General features: G+C 40.8%; 1 protein-coding gene across 2 annotated transcripts in view; it reads right to left on the reverse strand.

The window, feature by feature from the left end:
- Positions 1 to 657: 657 nt before the first annotated feature.
- ITGB3BP (integrin subunit beta 3 binding protein) overlaps positions 658 to 23,127 on the reverse strand; it is a 34,286-nt gene continuing 11,816 nt past the window's right edge. Inside the window, exons 4-9 of one of the 2 annotated variants that reach the window (XM_074598874.1) lie at positions 18,342 to 18,411; positions 14,976 to 15,054; positions 13,756 to 13,849; positions 11,718 to 11,777; positions 4,071 to 4,124; positions 658 to 2,387 (exon numbers count right to left, since the gene is read on the reverse strand). In XM_074598874.1, the coding sequence (XP_074454975.1) occupies positions 4,072 to 4,124; positions 11,718 to 11,777; positions 13,756 to 13,849; positions 14,976 to 15,054; positions 18,342 to 18,411 (356 nt within the window). In that variant the 3' untranslated portion in view covers positions 658 to 2,387; position 4,071. The remainder of the gene's footprint in view (positions 2,388 to 4,070; positions 4,125 to 11,717; positions 11,778 to 13,755; positions 13,850 to 14,975; positions 15,055 to 18,341; positions 18,412 to 23,127) is intronic. The other variant, XM_074598875.1, reaches the window with a different exon arrangement.

The raw sequence follows: 23,127 nt of genomic DNA on the forward strand, positions 1-23,127 counted from the left end.
GCAAGAGCTCTGCCCACAGCATGGCCTTTCCTTTTAGAAGCGTAGGCCCGAGGGGCACTGATGTGTATCAGGATGCAGAAATAGGAATCTTTTGTCTCCAGAGGCTGCGAAAGTTGAAAACCGCAGCATTCCCTGCAGGCAGGGCCAGCTGAGGCTGCCGGGGCGCAGGCAGTTTGAGGAACGTCTACTTCCACTGAAATAACGTCTGCAAGAGCAAGTTAAGGTGGCAGGACGCAGAGCGACTTCAGGTTCTAAGGAGCCTGTTCTCTTGCGTTCATCACGCTATCATGGTGCCGTCCTTCCCCCCCGTATAAAAACATTAGTTTTGAGTGTATCTCTTTTCTTTGTCCTTGAGATGGCCTCCAGGGGTGATAAAGTGAGAGTCATACGATCCACCTTGCGGGGAACTGGAAATGGTTCTTAACAGAGCCAGCTGTTTCTGAAAGGCAAAAGCCTGGTACACCAAGAGGTCAAAGAAACAGTAACTGCCTAAATAGCTAAGGCATGCGTGAGGAGCGTTTGCAGCAGCAGCTTACTATATAACTCTGTATTTCCCTAAAAAATTATTAAATACCAAATTTCATGGTATTTAATGATTGCCGTGGTGTAAGTTAGCGCTGTAACTTCTTGTCGTCCATCATCACCTTTGCTGTTATTGTCATTACAAGTTTTATTTTATTCTTGTAAGGCTATGCAGAACAGCTTGATTTAGCCTGGCGTACAGTTCGGCTACAGCCGCTTTTCAGATCAATAATTATTTAATTTCCAGCTCCCGAGGTAACAGTCAGGTTCTGTAAACTATTCCTGGTGCAGGCGAACCCTCCCTGATCGTACAGAGCAATCGGCTGCCAAAGCCCGTACAAACAACAACCACCCAACAGCACAGAAAGCTTCAAGGAGAACGGTGTAGAAATTAAATTACCTTCAAACACTTACTAACGCTTTTTGCAATCAGACCGTACAGGTATTAAAGTGGAAAAGCATATTTATTAATTAATAACTCCCCAAGTTTGAGCTTATACATGTTTAACCACAACCGGGAATACATTTATCATTTCAGTTCTCAGAATTTTAGTTGTACGAATCAGTTCATCTGTTCGAGTGCTTTGCAGTGGTAGAAAGGCCCTTCAGTTGTGTGCGTTTATGTTGGACTTTCTAGAAAAAAAATAACATCATTTTACAGCACTTTTTCACCCTGAGCGAGGCTGCAGCTCCCGCACTGGTTTGAGATGAGGGTATTTGAGGTGGTTTTGAGGATAACGAACAAGAGGAAAAACTGTTTTCTAACAGCTTGCCCCATGTATCATTGACTAGCAAAACTGAACTAAACTGTTGACCTAAAAAGCAAACGTTATTAGAGCCGTGTACATTAACGCTTGAAACCGATGCCTTTATGGAGCGTGTCTTGGGGTGACTTTAGAGGAAACACCTTTGCAGGTGCCAAATGTCCCCAACGGTGCCAGCTACAGGCAGGGAGAGGGTTGTTTGTAAACAACTTACACGTGCCCAGCACTCAGCAATTCCTTGCACAGTAAGAGCTTCCTCTCTCTTTTGAGCCCAATCGTCTTTAGAAAAAGTAAGAAGTTTTTAGGCAGGCTGTCACAAAACTCTATGCATTTGTTTCAATCGCGCTTTGCCAGCTTTTGGGGGGATGCTGAATTGATGAAATGAGCGTGTGCAACCCCCGGCAGGACACAGCCATTTCCCACTGGGGGCCTGGCCGCCAAAGCTCATCTTTTAGCAGAGTTTCTTCTCACCCAGTTCTTGAAGGGAGGGTTATATTGCCTTTTTTTTAAAAGCAAAACAAAACAAAACAGCAACACCACCCCCCCCCGCCCCAAGGCAGCATAATTACATATTTGCAGTAAGAACATACAGAAAATACAGTTTATTTTCCATGCAGCAGCAAACCTAAATCAGCATTTTGTAGACACGCTTGCACAAAGCGCCCGTGATGTATTATTTGCATTGAGATGATCTGGTTGTGCACATTGTTAAGTTTAAATAGATGCCAGAAATTTTATCTAGATGTGCACCTGCCTAGCGCAACGAGCCCTCCCGAACTGGTATTTGCTGGGGAGATAGGTTTACAGTCATTTCTTCTCTCCTTTTAAGTACACTCCAGCAGATGTAGAACTTTGGGTTGATGTGGAATGCATTTTTCACATAATGCCTGCGTGGAGATAAGGAATGACTAAAATAAATAGCAATTAGACAACAGCATCATCATTCATGTGATCTGGTTAGAACAGTATGTCTGTCCCATGTCCCGCACTAGCCTCGCTGCGCAAAAAAAATACGTCCTGAGGCGATGCAGAGCACCAGGCGGGCTCCCTTCAACTGCAGTAACAGCGGAAGATGTTTTAAGGGAATGCTGTAGTTTTAATCTGTAGGGAAAAAAATGATAAATAATGGCTAAAAGATAATTTAGCTATCATCGCAACTGTATTTTTTTAAGCAATAAGAAAGCAAAGGACTTTACAGTGTTGGTCACACGTGGGAAGGGGTAGAGACACCCAGAAAACGTAGATGTGCCTTTTTTTTGGCCATCGGGTGCAAACACACTATTCAGCGGCCAGCCGACACTGGCCGACAGAGACTGAGCGTGCTCTGAGCTGACTTCAGACTGAAGCCTTGTGGCTGCGGGCGGTCTGAGTTTAGCTGAAGCTAATGACCCAGTGTAAGACGTAAACTGGTTATTGTACCATAGACCAGTCACTCTCTGCATTCTGTGGGACTCCGAAATGATGCCGAAGGGTGAAAATGAGCTGCTAAGCAGGACACTCCGCTCTCCTGCACTGGGGCTGTCCCGCCATGGCTCTGTTCCCAGCCTTTGGTGGTGTAGCTGGTTTGGAAGGAGTAAGGAGTAGAAAGAATCTCTGGCCCAAGCAGCTAAGAAGCAGGAGGGTAACGTTAGCTTGTGGACTAGCAAAAAAGAGCTTTCAAACTCTGCTACTAGGTTACTTAGGACCACAAAATAAAATTTAACCTTCATCGGGAAGAAAAACGCATGTGCCTGAGCTCAATTGTACAGCTTGTAAAACCTGTAGATCTGCTTTTCCATAGTCCTCAATTACAAGCTTATGTTACTTTAACTTTCCAAAGGAGAGATGTTCTCACACCACACGGGGAATCAATATAATCTGCAGACTTTAGAGACTTCTTTGTCTCACTAGACTTTATGAAAGATCATGAGCGACCAGTTTTCTTGTGCACAGGTAACATACGATGACAGACAAGGTCAGTCACTAACTGGGCTTTCGCTTACAACACTGGAGCAGAGACCAGTAGCCAAAGGAGGAAGGATTAAAAACCTCCTCGTTAACCGTGTCTCGAGGTGTCTGTTAGTATTTTGTTTTACGGTTTCTGCTCTGGGAACGCTAAGAAAGTTGATGGGGTGGATTGCTCAGCAGCGAGCCCGGCCTGTCGGCGGTGCCTGTGCAGAGGTGGGAGAGGAGGGCGAGGTGCTCTGGGGAAGGGGGTGGCTGCTGCTGCTTCAGCTTCAACCAGCCCATCTGCCCCGCAGCCCACTGTCCTCGCCTGGAAAAGCCCGTGGCTTGGAGGCCCCTGGTCAGCCAGGAGCGAGCGGAGGAGTTGTTCTGCGGGAAAGCAAAGCCTGAGCCCTGGCAGCCAAGTGCCGTGCCATCGACAGCACAGCAGGGCTGTGGCCGGCAGCCTCCCAGGCCAGTGCTGGGGCAGCAGTCATGGCGTTGAAGAAGGTATAAGCTGAAGTACACAAAATTTCTTGCTTTCATTACATGTATTACAGCTGAATTGCCGTTCTTGAAAAAACATCCACTTCGATGACGAGGAGAAACGCTATCGGATGTTTCAGAGTGGGACAAGTTTCTATAGATTCAAGATGTCATTTTGCTTAATAAACCAGTAACAACAAATACCACATGCAGCGTAGCAACTGTTTTCCCATCAAGATATGACAGTCCTGACTGCAGGCCTACATCCTGGATCACTCTGCAAATGTTTTAAAATTAAGTACCTCAGTCCTTACAATTATTCAGCCTGTCCGTGGTGGCTGGAGAAGCCACGCAGCAGAGCCAGGGGCTGCTTACCTCAGTCAAGGAGCGACTTCAGGAACGCAGAGCTCCCGCCGGTCTGAACGTACACTGTGGGGCAGGAAAAATCAGCTTCGATAAACACAACAATGATGTTTACAGAATTTATGAAAATCCCCCCCAAATACGAGTTAAATAAGTTACCACAGTGATTAACAGAACCCCTTTTACTTCATACAGCTACTGTGCCTCAACAGGAGGCCGCCCTAATTACTTGTGAGCGTGTACCCATGTGCTGCATCGTTACCGATGATGACAAAGCAGAATGGGTTACGAGTATGAGAAGCTGGTCCTTCTTTTTTCCTATTAATAATAAAAGAATAAATAAAAATTCAGCTGATTCAGCAGAATCCAGTCAAGGATGGCATGAGAGGCACTGCCGTGCCCTGAGTCTTCTGAGGGGGTGGCAAAGAGAGAAGCAACCACACCTGAGCCCTGTCGCCAAGGAAGGCAGGGCCAGGGGAAGGGCCGAGCAGATGGCTGGAAGAAGCAGAGGAAAAGTGTGCAAGAGTAGGAAGGAACTTCGGGAATGAGAACATACGGGGAAAGGGTCTGGAAGCAGGTGCATCCGAGTGCCAAGATTTCCAAATGGCTTTTCTGCAGCAGATGATCAGCGCTGGTCTCAGTACCCTTAGTGTCTGCTGATGGTTCATGCTGCGTTTTCATCCCACCACCACAACAGGGTGAAGACAGAATTCAAAATTATTCGCTTTATATTAAACATACTGAGAACAAACAGATGCTTACAGCGGCTTATAGCTAAAGACTCCTACTACAAGGAAAGGGGCTGCATAGAAACCTAGACAGAGAGAGGCATCAAAGCCACCAAAGCCCTGGGTGGTGGGGGGGAAGATTCTCCTCACTTGGCATATGCGGTGATTCCTTGGGTGTCCCACGCTCCATCTGCATGCCGGGACGCAGGAGACCTGCCCGTGGATCTGACACAAGGTGCTGCAGCTGACCCCGACCAAGCCAGTTCTGTCCTAAGCTAGGGCTTAATAAGGCTACTCCATAAAAAAAGCATCCGATTCAACTTTGCCTCCATTATAACTAATAAACAGCATTTGTTTACACAGATCGCCATCAAAAACCCACCACTAAACATTGCTGATTATAGGAAACTGTCCAGTCTTGTATGACAAGTAACAGAAAAAGACTGATGTTTAATTACAAATTGCTATTATTTGGTTTCTTTGTGCTAAATGCAACTTTCTAATTCAGTCTCTGTGAACCTTTCAATCACTGACTGCAGCACGTAAAGAACCCAACATGCCAAAGCACCCGCGCCAGGATACGCACTTCACTCTGAGAAGCTGCCTTACGAACTGTAAGCTGCCCAGATTCATAAAAAACATCAATAACTCAGCTTTCTTTCCAAACATATACCATGACAGCACATTTGGACAAAACAGCCCTATTTATAGGCATATTTATACAGATGGCATTAAGATTTAGATATTGAAATAATCAAATAATATATGATTTACTACTCATACGCTCCCCAAACTTATAATGCTTGTTGTAGCAGTTTAAGCTTTTTTGGGTTGTTTTTGTTGTGTTTTTTTTTTTTTTTTAAACGTGTGCACTAACAAAGATAATGGGTTGCTCTTAAAAAACCTCAACAAAACCGACAAAAAAGAATCCTAACCTTTCTCTCTCTTGATGTTTTTATAAGCAGAACTCCTAGGTAAGCTAAACTACATAAAAACAAGAACATTATCAAAAGTTGTGTATGAAAATGTGTTGTGAGCAGAGCAGCCGGGAAAGGACGGGCTCTGTGGAGGTGACCCGAAAGCCACCAGGGCTGCAGCCGAGGGCGGCACAAGCACTAGCCGGGCGCAGGACCGGGCTCTTCCCATCAGCTCCACGTTTTCAGGTTGCGGAGGGTGAGGCAGGAGCTGGAGAGGCAGCAGGAACCTCACCCCTGCGTGGTTGGGTTGGTGGAAGCCTCGATGCCCTTCGCCGCGGTGCCTCGCGTCCCCAGACCACAAAAGCATTAAAAGGGTACATTCTTCCCAAATTTCTTTCCCTCTCCTACTTTCACTGCCATTCTTCCGCAAGTTTGACTGCTCTAAAACATTTACAGATCTAAAAAGCAGAGAGAAAAAAAATGTTCACCTGTCAGGTGATATAAAACCAATCTTCTACTAAATGTGCCAGAATAATTTTTCTCCACCTCAACCACAGTTAAAACCTTCAGTCTATTCATTACTGTCTTTTTATAGTATTTTTATTTAATAAAACCTATTAAGACTACCATACAAATCTCTTTACTTATGCTTTTATCTTTTAACTGATCAATTTTTATATTGCTGACATCCCTTCTTCACCATTTGCTCATTTAAAAATTCATAGTATATGAGCTATGTCTCTGGAGAAAACGTCTATAAAATTTGTTACAGCTGGCAAATGTGTATGAGTCAGTGATAGCACATGACTAAATGCTTCACAGAAAATAAAATTTGTTTCTGTAGTAAGCAGAACTGTTTAAATGTTATTTATTTTTATGTTTCAAAGAAAATATATTGTGAAGTGCTGCATTGATTTAATACGCAACAATGTCTGTGTACACGCTGTACAAGGAAAATTTATGAAACCTTTGCACAACTCCTTTAATTGAATTTTCCAAATCTCTCACCACACACAAATAATCAATATCTTCTGCAGAGAAAACCAGTCAGAATTATTACAGTCTTTCTTTTCAATTTTGTTGTCATCAGCACATACAGAGCACCTGGATATTTGTAATGTCTGGATAGCAAGTTATTTACACCTCTTAAACGTATAATTGCTACTAAGTGAGTCCAAACTAATGTTTCTTTTCTTTTTTATTTAAAATAATTATATTCATGGGAGAAAGCAGTATTTATTCTCATGTAGGAGTTGCTACATGTAGCTCTTGAAAGAACTACAATTCTTTTTAATTTTTCATTGAGCTTAATACTCTAAAGTCTAGATCCACTAGAATTAAAAATTAATAGCTATTGCATCTGTAAAAAGGTACATAGGAAAATAGAGTATAAACAACACAAGTGTGAAATTCATGAATAAACGTGGCTGACACCTAAATAGAAAATGCAGGTTGACAGTTCTATATGTATATACGACTGAGGCCTATAGTCGTACGTCTCATGTGCATTTCTGTATCTGCCACAAAAGTTAATAGCTTAATATTTCATCTACATAGCAGGGGATGTTAAATCTTCGGAGAGGTTTGTAATTTGCCCCCTTCCTTCCATCCAAAAAGCTTATCATGTTGGTGACCTCAGACCCAGACGCTTCGCAAATCTCAGGTTGCATTTGGAAATGCTCACTCTTAAGGTGCGAGTGGAATCCAACAGACCCATCACCCGCCGGGAAAGAGCGCGGCATCCGGGGCTCAGACAGGAACCTGGCCAACAGCTCCTTTGCCTCCCAGTAGACAAGATTACTCACTTCTAGGAAAATCACTGCCATTGCACGTTTTGGGGACCAGCCTAAGGGGGTTTTGTTACCTCTTCTAGACTGTAAAGGGCTTTGCATGGTTACAAACTAAAAGAAGCCCCGCTCACACAAGGTGAGAGAAGATGTACGGTCAAATTTAGCCTGAGCAACGACAGCTTTCAATCCACACACTACAAATTAGAAGACAACACACTCCTCCAGGTGCACTTTGGGGCAATCTCACAAATAGTTCTGATTGTCGGCGTGGGAGGGCGGAGGACATCTCTGGGTCTCTGCATGGGAACATTCAAAATAACTTACGAGTAAGTAAAACAGGCGAGCTGCCCTGAGTCCTGCTGTGCACCTCATACTCACGCGGTCGGCACTGAAGCAGTCTGAATTCGGTTTTGCACAATGCAGTCCCAGTTACAAGTGCTCACACCGAGGTATAACTTAAAAACATAACTGAGATTAACTTTTCCCCAAGCCTACTTGTAGAAAAGTCCTTATGAGCAGAAATACAGATAGATCTTCCCCATGGAGGAGCAGACAAACAAGGCCGGGCTTTCACAGCCTTTCTGAGTTGGCCAAGAGGGCAACTCATGTCTTGGTTGGCTGCAGAACTTCAGTGAAAGCGCACTGAGGACCATCGGGGGTTGGAACTAGACGATCTTCAAGGTCCCTTCTAACCCGAACCATTCTATGATTCTATGATCTCTCTTCCAAACACCGTGCAGGGACATGAACTCGGAGCAGACATTTCTGATGTGTGGGAAAACACCAAACCTGGCCTTCAGTGCTAAGAACTGAAGTAAGCAGATCATGTGTAAACACAAGCTCCACGTCTCCATCTAATAACAATCTACTTGAAAAAAAGTCCTTTGGCGGCATCATTGGTGCTTTTAGAGATGATGTACACCACAAAACAGCCGCTAGAGAGATCTTGTCTAACCTTTGCTGGAAAGAAGCCTAGGATTTGACTGAAAGGGCCTTGGTAGAACTAAGGAACTGCTGTTTGTGTCAGCATTAGCAGCTTTTCCCAAACAGATTAAAACTGTGGAAGAACCGAACCTCAGAAAAGCCCTAGGAGTAGGGCTTGTACAAGCAAGAGCAGATTGTTCATCCTTACCAGTCAGCTCAGGTATCGGTTCTTGCGAAAGAGGCCTACACATCTGTTAGATAAAAAGGCCTTTCCCAATAGCTAGGTCCAACCCCTGCATCCATCTCATCGCTTGCCTGAAAAGCGAGTATTTGCCGTAAGCAAAGACAATCGTGGTATTTGTTCCATTTCCTCTCAAGGAATGGAAACTGGAAAGAAACTCAGTTTCTGAATAAATTTACTTGTGAATTCATTCAGTTCACTTAACGCTTAGCCAGCTTGCAATGCTTACTTTTCCTAAAAAAGGTATAATGACATTTTTTCCCTACAGGTGGATACAAAGTTCGGCTGAGGAAAAACCCTGTGGTTTTTAGGTTAGGGTTTTTACAGTCAGAAAAATCCACAGATACGTTCCTGAAAATATACATCTGAAGTCTGATGTCTTTCCCCCCGAAGATCCCAAAAGAGGAGGAGGAGGAAGGAGAGGTGGGAGACAGACACCCAAGTATGTCTAAAGGTCAACAAATGTATTCTACTTTATTTGAGAACAAGGTAGAAATAGATTGTAAACTTGATTTACCTTCACTCACGGCAACCCAGCAGCAGTCCAGACCCAAGCTAGTTAGTTGCCTGTACACAAAGAGCCAGTAAAAAGTCCAAACTCAAACTGACAGGAATTGGGATAAATGATGGAAAATTGTATTCTTACCATTTTGTCTGTTTTGAGAAGGAACTCCGCTTATTAAGGAGGCATCTATATTTTGCAGCGTTTGGGAAATGGGATTTTATGTTTCACCATATATACATAGTTTTCAAAAAATGGTGAGTGGGAAGTCAGTGTTACCTGGTCCCTCTCTCCAGCTTTGCTTTCATTAGTAATTTCAAGTGGCCTTAAATGAAAATTTACCTAGTTAACCCTGACGTAGTCCCTTGGAAAGCCACCATTACTGTTGCAAAGAGTGCAAACTTCAGTCACTTGTATTAAAAACAATATGAAAGTTACGAATATTTAGAACTAAACTTAATAGGGGTGATCGTATTTGCCCATGGGCTTAGCAGGATGAACAACGTTGCAGAAAAGAAAGTATTTTTTATTTCCTTACAAGACACAGTCTGAAAATAGTTTTCCTCAACACTGCAAGTATTTGATCTTCTATAACACTCACTTGTTGTTTCTTACTTGGACAGCAGACAGTCACGGACGTGATTTGTGTCCGTGTTTTTCTTGTCGGGAAGCAAAATATTAGTATAATTTGTAATAACCAGCTTAAGTAACTTTCCCGTTCAGAACATACTCTTCACTCCTTGAAACTCTGAACCTGTTAAATTGTCCTTTAAAATACGCATATCGCAACCTACACACTTATTCTCAAGACACATAAAGCATGGTTGGGACTGCAACATACTGAGTAGATTTCATCTCTTGGCAGTTGCTTTATAGTTTGCTTACATTCTATTCAAAAACATTTTGTTTACTGTAAGTGCTAGTCATGGACAAACAATGATGCCATTTTTTATGCTGGTCACACAAAATGATATACTGAGTCCTACATAATGCTGCCCATTGAGCGAGGAATGTTTTGTATTAAGTTGTTTTAAGTAGAGGTTGTTTATGTAAAATAAATAAATTTCATGCCTCACCATGTGATGATAATGTGACATTCCGTCTGTACCAAGCCACAGAACAGTCATAAGCATAACTAATTAAAAATAATTATGAAAAACCACATCCAACACTAAAAGGCAAAGTAAAACATCTCCAAATGCTTTCATCACATACTTCCTCGCTTCTCCTACTACTGTATTTTCAAGACTGCAAAATTGAATTTATTCTTTCTTAAAGCAAAATTGACATTGAAACTTCATCAAAATTGGTCAACTTAAACTCATCATTCTATTTTCCGTCCTACTTTCACAAAATATCTCGTTTCTCATCTCACAAGTCTGGATATATGTTTAGCTTCAGGGGCTAGTTTCCAGAGCAAAGATGGAACCACCCATGCATATACTGGTGAGCACCAAAAAGCAGCGCACAAAGGAAGCAACAACCGTTTGAATCTGCAATGGCCCATGGCGTTCACCATTATCGGTGCCAGACAGGGGCTGCGATCACTTCAACAGAAGGACATAGGGAGCTGTAAATAGAAACAGCAAATTGCACAAACGAGCCAAATTCCTTAAAAAGTGATGTCATTCCTTTTCATTTTGCGATAATCTGCTGGAGCCAAAGAAACTAAAGTTTGATCAATTTTCTCTCCTTTAAGAGAATTCCCCACAACAGAAAGAACTGAAGCCCAATGGAAGAGCAGATACAACCAAAACCAAAGGGGCTGCTCGTGATGTGAAGCAGTCGTGCTGGCTGGGACAGCTGGCAGAGCGCGCAGCAGAGATGCCATCACCCATTTGGATTCTAGGTTAGCTCTATTTTAAGAGAATGCATGAAGACAACAGAAATACCAGAATGTCAGTGGTGAACGTTTGTTGATTTTACTGGGTGTGAGAAAAAAATAAATCTTGTGCGTATCCCCCCACCACCTTCCCAGCTAGGCAAGGCACTAAAGTGGCTATGTGGGGCAGGCTACATTAAATGCCACCAGATTCAAATATTTTCACAGCGCTAGTTATGAAGAAAGCTAATAGGTAGGATTTCAGAGTCCCCTGGAGCGTGCTAAATACCTCACCATACGTATAAGGTGAAAAAGGTTTTGTTGCAAAGACTGTGTGTTACTTGGCTTATACGCTGAGAATGCAGGAGGAGAGAGGAGAGCGAGGAAGGAGGAGGAACTCTGGCACACATAAAAGGTGTGTAAACTCTCTAGGACCTGACTGCACTTATTTCTAGACCATAACTCAAGTGCAAGACCATTAACGATTTCTTCTCCTTGCACGCTTTGATGGAGAAATACCCAATACAATGAAAGTAGCTGAAAAGATGAAACTCACATGTGAGTAGTGCAAAAGTTGAGGCTAGCCTGCACGCTTAGAAGAAATATATTTGATTATCATCATCTTCCCATATTAAAGGTTACCCAACTTGTTTCAAGTGGAAAGAACTAAGACGGAATAAACTAAAAGGAATCGTCAAAACATCTGCTATGCAGGAGTTATAAAAAGTTTCTTACCTTGGGCAGGAAGTTTTCCATCGTTTCTTTTCAACAGCTGCAGTTCTTCTGCCTGACTCACTAGTCAAATAAATAAATCTGAAATCAGTCAATGTTGCCCCAGAGATTCCAAAGAAAGTAATATCTATGTCGCTTTTTTCACTTTCAAAGCATTTGCATTTTTCTTCAAGTCATGACCAAACCCCGCTCCTTATCTATGTATTGCGGTCAAAAAAATTAACAAACCATTTTCAAAATGAATAGAATTTTGAGAAGTTGTGCGTACAAGCCTCATACCACATTTTGTTCCCATTTTTGTCTTCTAGTGGTGACATGGTGCTTTGTTCCTAATTCAGAAATGGGGGAAAAAGATGATTCCCATTTTGAAGGCAACAAGAAGGTAACAGAAAGAGTGGACATAACAGAAAGTGTCAACAATGGGTCCAACATTTGCGACCTTCTCCCGGATACAGAGTCTTACTGCCCTATCCACAGTGTAGGGTAGCAATGTAAACACAGACTATTTTCAGAAAACTTCATTTTGTATAAGAAAGCAGCTGCTTATATGCATTACAGTGGGAACTAGTACAGTGCAAACACATGCAAAATGAAAACAGAATGAGCATTGGAACACAAGTCAGGAAAGAAATGGTAATTTAAACAACAGTAGTTGCTGGAATCGTGTGGTGCATAAATTCCACTGCTGGGGCGCATCCACCTAATGCCTTAGAAGAGTCTCAGCGCTCTTCACTAAGAAAAATTCTCCAGCACCTGTAGCTTTACTGTCCAGCCCTTTCCAACTGCAAAGAAAGTAACAGTCCCAGTCACCCTGCGTTTTGCTTTCCTCAGCTAGTTCCAGTGTTTTTACACTCTGCAGAAAACAGAGCAACCAGACAGGGGGTAGAATAATGTATAGCAGCAAAACATCACACTTGCTGCAGGTTAAGAAATTGTTTTATCATCTTTGCGTGCTTGTCCAGAGAGGGGCACAGGGACTATGTATATGCGTATCTCATTCATATTCCCTGGTCAGCTGGAAACTAGGTTATCAGAGGTTGGTATGAAAAGCCTACAAGAACGATGTTATAGATGCAAAACTTTGAGGAGTAGTGGTGGTAAATGCCACACACCTGTAGCACAAACATGTCACGTGGGTACAGATAAAAGGTGGCGTGATTGTGAAAACAAATGAACAAACTGTTCTGAAGCATAAAGATTTGGGGCCCCTTTGGTGCCTACAGTTACCTTTCACCACTTTTAAAGGAATGGCCTGGTAAGGGAGATTTTTATTTCTTCTTCCTGAAAGCAAATAGCTTTTTTGTTTCCCTTCTGCAATTATCCCAAACTCAAGTTTTTTGCATTAGAATATTTCCCCATCACATACTCCCCCTCTAGTTGCAGAGGCAGTTGGGAAGAGAAGCATGAACGCGCTTTTTGCTGCTGAGGATTCACATGTCCCAGGAACCTCGGACTTGGAGTAAGGACAAAAAGTTTCTTAAAAATGGGCACGTATAAATGAAAATCTTTCACTTTCTGGGTTTCTTTGGAAAAGTATTACAGATGTGCCAGCTGTAAAGTGCCCTTATCCCAACACAATAAGCATCTGGTATGTCCATCATTTAAAGGCACATGAATAGCAATTTTTAAAGCCTGGAAACCTATGTTTGGCCTAATCCTCCTAACAGGCAAACAAACAAAACAACTTCCTTGCAAGAAGAGAAGAAAGGCAATGCAATCAAAGTGCAAACGTTTAGCCTAATCACTAGCTAACTACCCACTAAGTATCTAACTATTTACATAAGAAAAGGTGTTGCTCTTGCAGGTTTTCCCTCCCCATCTGTGGCTGTGAGTTAGAAGAGCGGCCGTTGGGGCTGCCTTTCTTTTATGCTCCTGGTTGGATGCACAAGGACATTTAAGGTGCATTTGTCCTGACCAAAAGAACTCACTCGTCGGAGTCCTGGGGTGTAACACAGAGCGGGATATGACACTAGGAAATGTCTGGAGTGATCATTGTTAAATTGTTATAAAGGGGATAAATAATATTGAAAATCCTCCTTACTTAGCGCTTGGGTTTTCTGCACTTCAGCACTCAAGATGCAAGACGAGTCAGAGACACCAATAATATTTTCAAGCTCTCTACTGCCCTCTAAAGCCTGGAAAAAAAACCCCGTAATTAAAGACATTGTTAAATCTCATTCCCGAACTACCTACTTCGACGTCTACAACTTATTAAAAACATCTGAAAGAAAGAACTTCTGCCAATTTCTCATAAGCTGCAAATGACGTGTGAGACTCCGGCTCACCGAAAGTCGACGGGACTACGAAGTTTCAGGGTGTCCGAACATACGCTACTTTTGAAAATGGCATTCAGGTGCCTTTGAAAGTGTTACTTTAAAATCTCTTGTTATTTACGCTTCATTCGTAAGTCTTCAGCTGTTTAAACAGATTAACACTTGATCCCCAGAAAAGCAATCTTGGCACATGCACAAGCTTGCTATAATATGTTAGCAAAATGGAAATCTACAAGCAGTTAAGATTCTATTGAACGCACTCCTCAGCATTTCATGGTAGATCTAAAAACATACACTATCAATCTCATGAGAAATATAAAGGATTTTTCAATAGAGTTTTCTAAATAATCGTTGCAATTAAAATATTTTAAATCAGTATCAGTCTTTTTTGTAAATAAAACATTGTCAGACCACAGATACAAGTAAAATAAATCAATACAATACTTTGCGTACACCAAATTATTTCCCAGATATTGATATACAGCAGCCAACCCTGTGCTAAATTTACTCAGGGAACAAAATGTGAATACAACTGAAAAGTGATTTGCATTTTAGCATGTACTAAACAGTCTATTAAATGATGACACATTAGCGGTAAATTAAATAGTACAATCACTTCAACACAAAGGGATATTTAATCTTCAAGAACATAAAAATCTGCAGTAATAATTCATACTTCAAGTTATAAATAATAGTTGAGAACTACTTCATATGCTTTTATTCATGTACAAAATGAGGAGTGATACAAATTAAAAACGGTGTACTTAGAAAAGCAACGCCTCTAGTTTAAAAAAAATAATGTTCTAAATTCTGGGATTTTTTTGCATTTTCTGGATTTCCAAGTCAAACCTCCCCGGTTTCAAGAATTTAATTTGCTTAATTTGCTTCCCTATTTCTTAAAACTCAAATGTTGCATATAAGATCTTCATTTTTATTTCAAATCCTATATTAAAAGTAGATTAAAAAAATAAATCAGCGTAAACCAGACCTGTAGGCTTCTCAGGTTTGCTCTTATTTTCAGAATGCTAACCAACGATCTTTTCACTTTGGACTGCAATTCCATGAACCTGCATAAAAAGTTAAAATAGACCAATTTCAATCAATCAGCTACATCACCACTTGGTGAAAATCAGTGTTTTAAATGTTTCCCAGAGTTTCTTCACATTGTAATCAGGATGGACTTAGATAAGCTGTGAACAGATGGGCTGTGCAACCTGATTGTGTCATATAACACCAAATATATCTTTGGTTAGGATTTATATGCGAACTGCCAAAAATACATATAGCCTAATTTTAAGGACAGGAACTCAGGTTCAGCAATAGCAGAGGATTTTCTTATGATCGTGCAGGAAGACAATGGTAAAAACAGGAATTTAAGTCATTTGTTCCTAAGAACAGGAATTTAATCAAGAGGATGAGCTCCCCAACCCCACGGACTGCGAGACCGTACCCCACTGCTTGTAGACATAGGAAACGTGAGAAGTTAAAACTGAGCCCAATAAGGACGACATCGCATGATGTTATTTGTTCAGCTTTAAGCCACAAATATATTTTACTCCCAGCTTTCAGAGTTAAATGGGTCTTGCCATAAAGAGTAAAATAATATACAATCAGATTAGATCTAAATGGCAGACTTTAATGCATGATTAAGGATTTGCACTGAATATCTATTGAAAAAATTCCTGCAATGGATGTTTAGGCTATTTTCTCTTTGAACCATTAAACATGCAAATCAAATGGAGACAACAGAGAAATAATCTATTTACTGCTTCCTCCCACAGAGGGGAGAATCCCCCTTATAAGAACCCCCAAATTTAGAAACAGAACTACAGTATGAGAAAAACTTATCACTGTTGTATTTCAACATGGGAGCAGAAGGCTACGCAAAAAATAAAATGCTAATGTCAGTGTATTGTACAATATATTTTCCGCCTGTAAAAATAAAGTGTATGGAAGTTCACATAAATATTACTGTGTAGGTGTTAGTTTATAAATGTGTTTTACTGGCATGTCACTAACTGCTAGTCTTCTGCAAATCTTGCAATTTTTAAAAAACATACTGAATTATTGAATGCAAACATTTACATGTCAATGAAGACTATGATTACTCAAATTCTTCTGCAATTCAAGGTTACTGCCTCTAAGAAACGAGTCTATATGTGTTGACCAAGGGATTTACTGAACCACAAAACTCGCCTAATTAATCGGTTTACAGCTTTCCACTGGTATAACTGTAACATTTTTAGTTTTTACTATCTAATGTGCCATCCAAACAATTCTACTACCTGTCAAGCTCCATCACTTAGAAGATACTGTCCTACACCAAAAAAATGTCAAGCTAATGGTCAGGGAAAGCACCCATTACAAGGGAAAAAAAACCCAAAAACCACCTTGAGAGTTCAAGTGTAATAATCAAAAGGAAGACTTACAACTTCAAACATAAGAAACATAATATTTAGTTGAATAAATGTCACAAATACTATTTGTTAGTAAAAAAGAAACACATGCATAAAACATCTAGCCCCGAGGGAATTTTCATCTGCGACACCAGGTACAATTGTGGTACAAGTATTTAATACATACAAGAATACAGAAGCAGAGTAACAGAATCAACGTCTACTGAACTATACGATGAAAGAAACCCACTCAAGTACAAAACCCCAACTCTCTTACTGTCGGTTAACTAGCCTGCATGAATACTGCACTGGCATGGTGGTATTTCTTCCAGTAACACAAGCTGCAGCACAGGATTTACGGTATGACCTGTTGTCAGAAGCAGGAACACAAGGAAAGCACAAAGAACCCGGCCAACAAAGGAGTATGTGGGCAACGGAGGTTTGCATTGCACCGAGAGGTGAGCTCTTAGTGACAAACTGGGGTAATAGGAAACACACTGCAGATTTTGGAGACCTATAGACAGGAGAATTTACATAAAATATGAATTGGATGCGCAGGCACCAGGCCCGAATGAAATACAGGACAGTCACATTACACAGAATGATAAAAAAATATCTAATGTTGTAGAGGAGAGAAGAGGAGATGTGGCATAGCCATGTTCACGCTCAGCTGTGAATTAGACTTTCTCGGATAGGCATCAAAGATATACATCAAGATTCCACCAGAGGACAATTTGAAGCATCAAGTAAAAAAGCAGGACAACACAACAGGATAATAAGATTTCAAGACCAAAAATGTAGACAGTGTTGAAGAAGAATGAGAATAAAGAATTTTTTAAAAAATTCTGCTAAAAGAGCTCACAAGAGTCCCTGGTGAATGCAATTTCAGTTAAGTAACAAGGATGGAATGGATGGGGGACTACCTAGGATAATATTGTATTAGCAGCAAGAAGTATGAACACGCTCACTGAGGAAGGACACTTTCAGATTTTTAGCTAGACTAAAGCTTAAACTCTAGGAACTGTTACTGAGCATATACAACTTCCATATTACAAAAGAAAATCGTAACTTCCAGGACTTCTGAATTGGGTAACTTCCCATTAAGATGAAAAGCATCCCTGATACAATCCAACTTACAGAGATTCACAGCTTTCCACTTCTTCACCAAGTTCTATCAGAGATGAAACAAATATTTCCTTTGTCTAACTCTTAGGGATGGATGTGTTTGTTTTAGCTGAAATACATAACACGTTTAGCCTGACATCTCACTGTTGGCACAGAAAATTTCAGTTCACTTTTCTGCTGAGGTTAGGCAATATTATAAACAATTAAATATGTTTTTCATAACAGAAAAGATCAAGCAATACTAACAAAATGAGACACTAGAACCCTTACTTGTAATGCATTTTATCAATTCTCCTCCCTCACATCTATCAGGTTTAGGAAAGTAGTTTATCAAACACTTTACCTGAAATATTTATTTAAGTGCTTTACTAACTGTGGACTGCCCAAAGACCATTAACGTCAGGAAGCTTATAGCTTAAAATAAGACTGCGTGAGAAAAGACAAGAATTTTAAAAGATTTTGCAAAGCAAACGTGAAGTTTCACCATGACCATCTGTGGCTAGTTTTTAATAAAGGCAAAGCATACCTTCTTTTCAGTAGTTTAATTACGATACCTCATTGTGTAGTAGTATGAGCGTGACTCCTGTAATTGGCAGTGTCATATGCCCCACACTACTAGTGAAAGACAGAACTGGCTGGACAGCTGTATCGCAAACCCTGCATTAATCTGTACCTGTAACTGTAAACCTGCCTTTCAGTGCCTTTGAATACCCAACCCTGTGGAATTAGAAGTATTAAAAAATAATAGCTATTAATTTAATTCTGTATGAAACGTTACTCTTTCACAAGTAAAAATCATGGCACTGCACCCACAATGCACTAAATACACTTACGCATCCTCCTCTGTTTGAGGCTGCCCTCTTCTGGATAATCCGCTTTCTGAATCGTTCTTAGCTCCATCTCCTAGGAGGTTCACAAGAAAGAAAAGAAACAATAAAGATGAAAATAAGATATCGAGCATTTGAAGCACATGAAAAAGGTGTTAGTATGAACCTTGACTGTTCGATGATCTTTTAGGAAGAGAAAAAAACCAAAACGCACTTACGAAACAGGACAGATTCCCTTATAATGAAACACTCTTAGTTCACTGTAATTTACTCTTGTGTAATTTGACCTCTCATCAATTCACATTACATTTGTGGAAACCTTGGGATTATAGTATTAATAACTGGAAGCTAGTATAATTCTGACACATAGTGTGTCAGTGTCAGTGACACACTGTGTCAGTGACACAGTGACACTGTGTTCTACTCACAAGCTTTTTAATCCTATTAACTGCCTAAATACGGCATTTTACCACAAAGCATTATCATGAAAATACTGTAATGACTGAGCAATGAAACCTCCATTTTCCTTTAATAAAAAATGCCTGTCCCCCAATTCCATCTTGTAAACAACTACAAAGAGATACCACAAATTACTTCCAAAGGCTCTGACATGCTATATTGACAATATAATATTCTAGCTCATCATATGATGGGGCACGATAAATCATACGCCAGTTGCCATTATTCTGCATGGAAAATCACATTTCTACATTTCTGTGCACTGATATTTTGAGCAGTTGCATGTTTCTGTGGGGAAACAGGAACAGGATATTACCACAAAAGTCCGTTCCCATGGATTTCTTAATAAAACCCAGGCTCACATGTGGTGTTGGTAAACTGGCGGACTGCCATTCTGTAGGTTGGGCATTCTTAAATGACCAGATTCCAAGAGAAGCGTCTAACACAGGCTGCTCTCCCAAAGCAGGTGGACAGAGGTCTTTACCGTGGCCTTAACAAATGCATTGATGCTAGAACAGACCCTCTGAAATGAGGTGCTTTTCACGTTTCACTGTAATACGTCTCAGACTAAAAAAAGAGAGGCCGCACTAAGCATTAAACACTTTGATTTCTTCTTACTAGATCTAAATTATTACACATAAGTATCGGCACTCAAGGATAAATTAACTTTTAATTTTAATATTTTGTAAAACATTTAGAAATACTTCAGAATGACAAGGTGCTATAAAAATTTAAGCTGCTCCACTACAGTTGCTAAAGGTTAAGACCCCAAAAGATTTCATTTTAAATCTAAGAACTTGTAGAACTTGCACATATATCAGTCATCAGTTAGGCAACAGATACTACTTTTAGACCAGTACTATGGAATGGCAGAACCCTGGATTGATTTGAATAAAAATAAAACAATTTAAGATAAATCTTAAAAATACGTTAGCCAACAATGATGAGAAACTAGTGAATATTTAGTATTCTGTTATTTTGGAAGTTTATGTCATAAATGGATTGTGAGATTTTGGGTAGTTAGGCAAGATATGAATTATCAGGCAGCCCAACAGGACATACATAGGACATCATAAAGACCTACTATCTTACAGCTGTGTTGGTTCACGTCTTCTCCTAAAATAAATGTTACTTTTGAACAATCTTAGCATTCTGTAGGTATTTAGTCTTTTTGGAGGCACTCCTCCACAGTGTTATTCAAAAGAAAGTCATGTTCATTAGACAAGTAATTGCAATCTGACTCCTCAGTGAGGTAGATGCATGCTACTTTGTGGACTTCGCACAATGCAAAATAAGTTCTCATAGCTAATGGCATTAATTTTGTAATAAATTTCATTCTGTTTTCATAGAATCATAGGGTTGGAAGGGACCTCTGGAGATCATCTAGTCCAACCCCTGCCAGAGCAGGGTCACCCAGAGCAGGTTGGGCAGGAACGCGTCCAGGCGGGTTTGGAATGTCTCCAGAGACGGAGACTCCACCACCTCTCTGGGCAGCCTGTGCCAGGGCTCTGCCACCCTCACAGGAAAGAAGTTCCTCCTCATGTTTAGGTGGAACTTCCTATGCTCAAGTTTGTGCCCGTTACCTCTTGTCCTGTCCCCGGGCACCGCTGAAAAGAGCCTGGCCCCATCCTCCTGACACCCACCCTTTAAGTATTTATAAGTGTTGATAAGGTCCCCGCTCAGCCGTTTTTTTTCCAGACTGAGGAGACCCAAGTCCCTCAGTCTTTCTTCATAAGAGAGATGTTCCAGTCCCCTAATCATCTTGGTAGCCCTTTGCTGTCCCCTCTCCAGCAGTTCCCTGTCCTTCTTGAACCGGGGAGCCCAGAACTGGACACAGTACTCCAGGTGCAGCCTCACCAAGGCAGAGCAGAAGGGAGGATGACCTCCCTCCACCTGCTGGCCACACTCTTCTTGATGCACCCCAGGATGCCATCGGCCTTTTTGGCCACAAGGGCTCATTGCTGGCTCGTGCTCATCCTGTTGTCCACCAGGACTCCCAGGTCTCTTTCCACCGAGCTGCTCTCCAGCAGGTCAGCCCCAACCTGTCCTGGTGCATAGGGTTATTCCTCCCCAGGTGCAGCACCCTACACTTGCCCTTGTTGAATTTCATAAGGTTCCTCTTTGCTCAGCTCTCCAACCTGTCCAGGTCTCTCCGTATGGCGGCACAGCCTTCTGGTTTTCTTACGTACTGGTCACAGAAAAATAGAATATAGATTATACTCTAACACCTCACTTACTGGTGATATGCATGATCTATTAACACACTACACTTAAAATAAAAGTGTCTTTTCAGAAAGAGAAAAGAAATTGTGGGTTTAAAAGGACAACCTGAAACCTGTGATATAAGGAGAAGTCTTATATACCACCATCTTGCAGCTAGATGAACACAGGGAAAAAAAAAAGATGGCTAGTACTACATAATGGAATAATTATCCATCTAAATGTCAGCTATGACCATGTGATCTGCCTTTTTATAGGCAAAAAGAATGTTCCCCTATGTCCATACTTAATATCAGTATAGACATATAGTACATGTTCACCTTTCCCATCAACATCCTAATATACAGGCATTTTAACGCGAGACATTTTGCCCCTCTTTTTCCTTTCACCTAAGAGATAAGGCACATAATGCAAATGCAGAGATGCTGAAAAAGTTTTAAAACTTACAGTAGATTTAAATGTTTGCGTATTATCATGTGTTGTGCCAGCAAAAAGCATCGACTAAAACTAAAGGAAAGAGGTCATTAAAGCAGGTAATTACAAACATGTAGGGATAGCAAGAGAAGATATCTAAAGAGCCATAGCATTTTTAGTTTTGTATCTGACTGCTATCGTTCTATATAATTTTAAAAGCTTTTTGCAAAGGTAAGTGTTAAAGTGCAGGTGAATATCCCGCCAGGCTGAGGTATAGTTTCATATTCTGCAGACAGCCACAAAATTAAAATCTGCATTTATACATAAAAAAGTAGAATTTTTTTTTCAGAACTGCTTTTGTGATGTGGCAACACTAACAGAAAGCTTACTGCTCCCTTTGCCTTAGACTGTGGTCAACGGGGACATAGATTGTTCTAATCTGACTCTTCCCTCAGGATACAGGCAATCTTAATTCAGCGATCATTAGTGGCTAGGTATAATATGCAGTAGCTTTGCTTGAATCTGAATACTTACTGCTTCATTCTGGCTGAGAATGGAGCTTGCCACATCATGACAAAACAATTAATTGAAGTATGGTATGACCTGACCTTTCCATGACATAGCAGATGCCAGCACAGGCATACCAACTGATGGCAGTAACAATAGCCACATCTCTGATCTGACGGAGAACACCTACTGGCAACTCTTCTCATTGAAAGGTTTCTTCCTACAGGATGAAGAGATTCAGATTTACCACAAGGCAAAAAAAAAAGTCACATAGGCTCTTTGTTCCACCCAGGAAGTACCATCAAATCCTGAGACGGGTAGAGGAGTTAATACACCCAAACACAAAATTTCCTTCTTACTGATGAAAGCAGAGACTGCCATAGAAATCTGACCTGTGAAGACTTTGAAAATACCTTTCTCTCTGAAGAAAAACAGAGTAGATAAATGTACATGTCAAAGACATAAATTCCCTAACAAACTAAGTCAGAGTGCTGCTCACTGGAAGAGTTACTTTTCACAGTAAGAAGAAAGTTGGAAAACAGTGGGGTTAGATTGCTATCTAACTTGGTTTAAACTCCAAGGAGAAAATTCAACACATAACCAGGGCTATCCGTGGGAATACTTAAGACAATGTTTTAAACAATTTTGATGAAGAAGAAAATAATCCCCAAAAGAAACTCTTTATAGTCTTTTAAGAATGCAGGGGTCAATACTTTGAACGGCTGATTAAATGTCACTGAAGATTTCTAGATGTGACGTGGGAGTGTAGAGATACTCACTGTGCCAAATCACCATCTTTTTAGGAAGAAAGAAGTTGTCACTAGTTTTGAGAGAAGGAATTGTTCACAAGACAGGGTAGGCACTGTGGCAAAGATCCTTACTTTCTGGTAGGCAAAGTTTTACTCCCTCCATCCCAAACCGGGAAGTACATAAACTTCGTTGCAGGCCTGTCGTTGCAAATATCAATGTAGTTCTCAAAAGGCCACAAAATTAAACACATATCAACTGTATGTATCTTAAATTATGTGAAGGCAAGGGTGTCCTAAAAGACAGGTCCTTTCAATAAATCAGGTCTGCAGAACTAGTTGAGACATGCTATCACTCACTGAAAGAGTGGGGAGAAAATTAGTCTAATTATTCCTCCAAAGGTTTCTTGGAATGTCAATGGTTGAAACAGCCACTTCTGTACTAG

Source organism: Larus michahellis, chromosome 8, assembly GCF_964199755.1.
Source record: "Larus michahellis chromosome 8, bLarMic1.1, whole genome shotgun sequence".
Taxonomy (NCBI): domain Eukaryota; kingdom Metazoa; phylum Chordata; class Aves; order Charadriiformes; family Laridae; genus Larus; species Larus michahellis.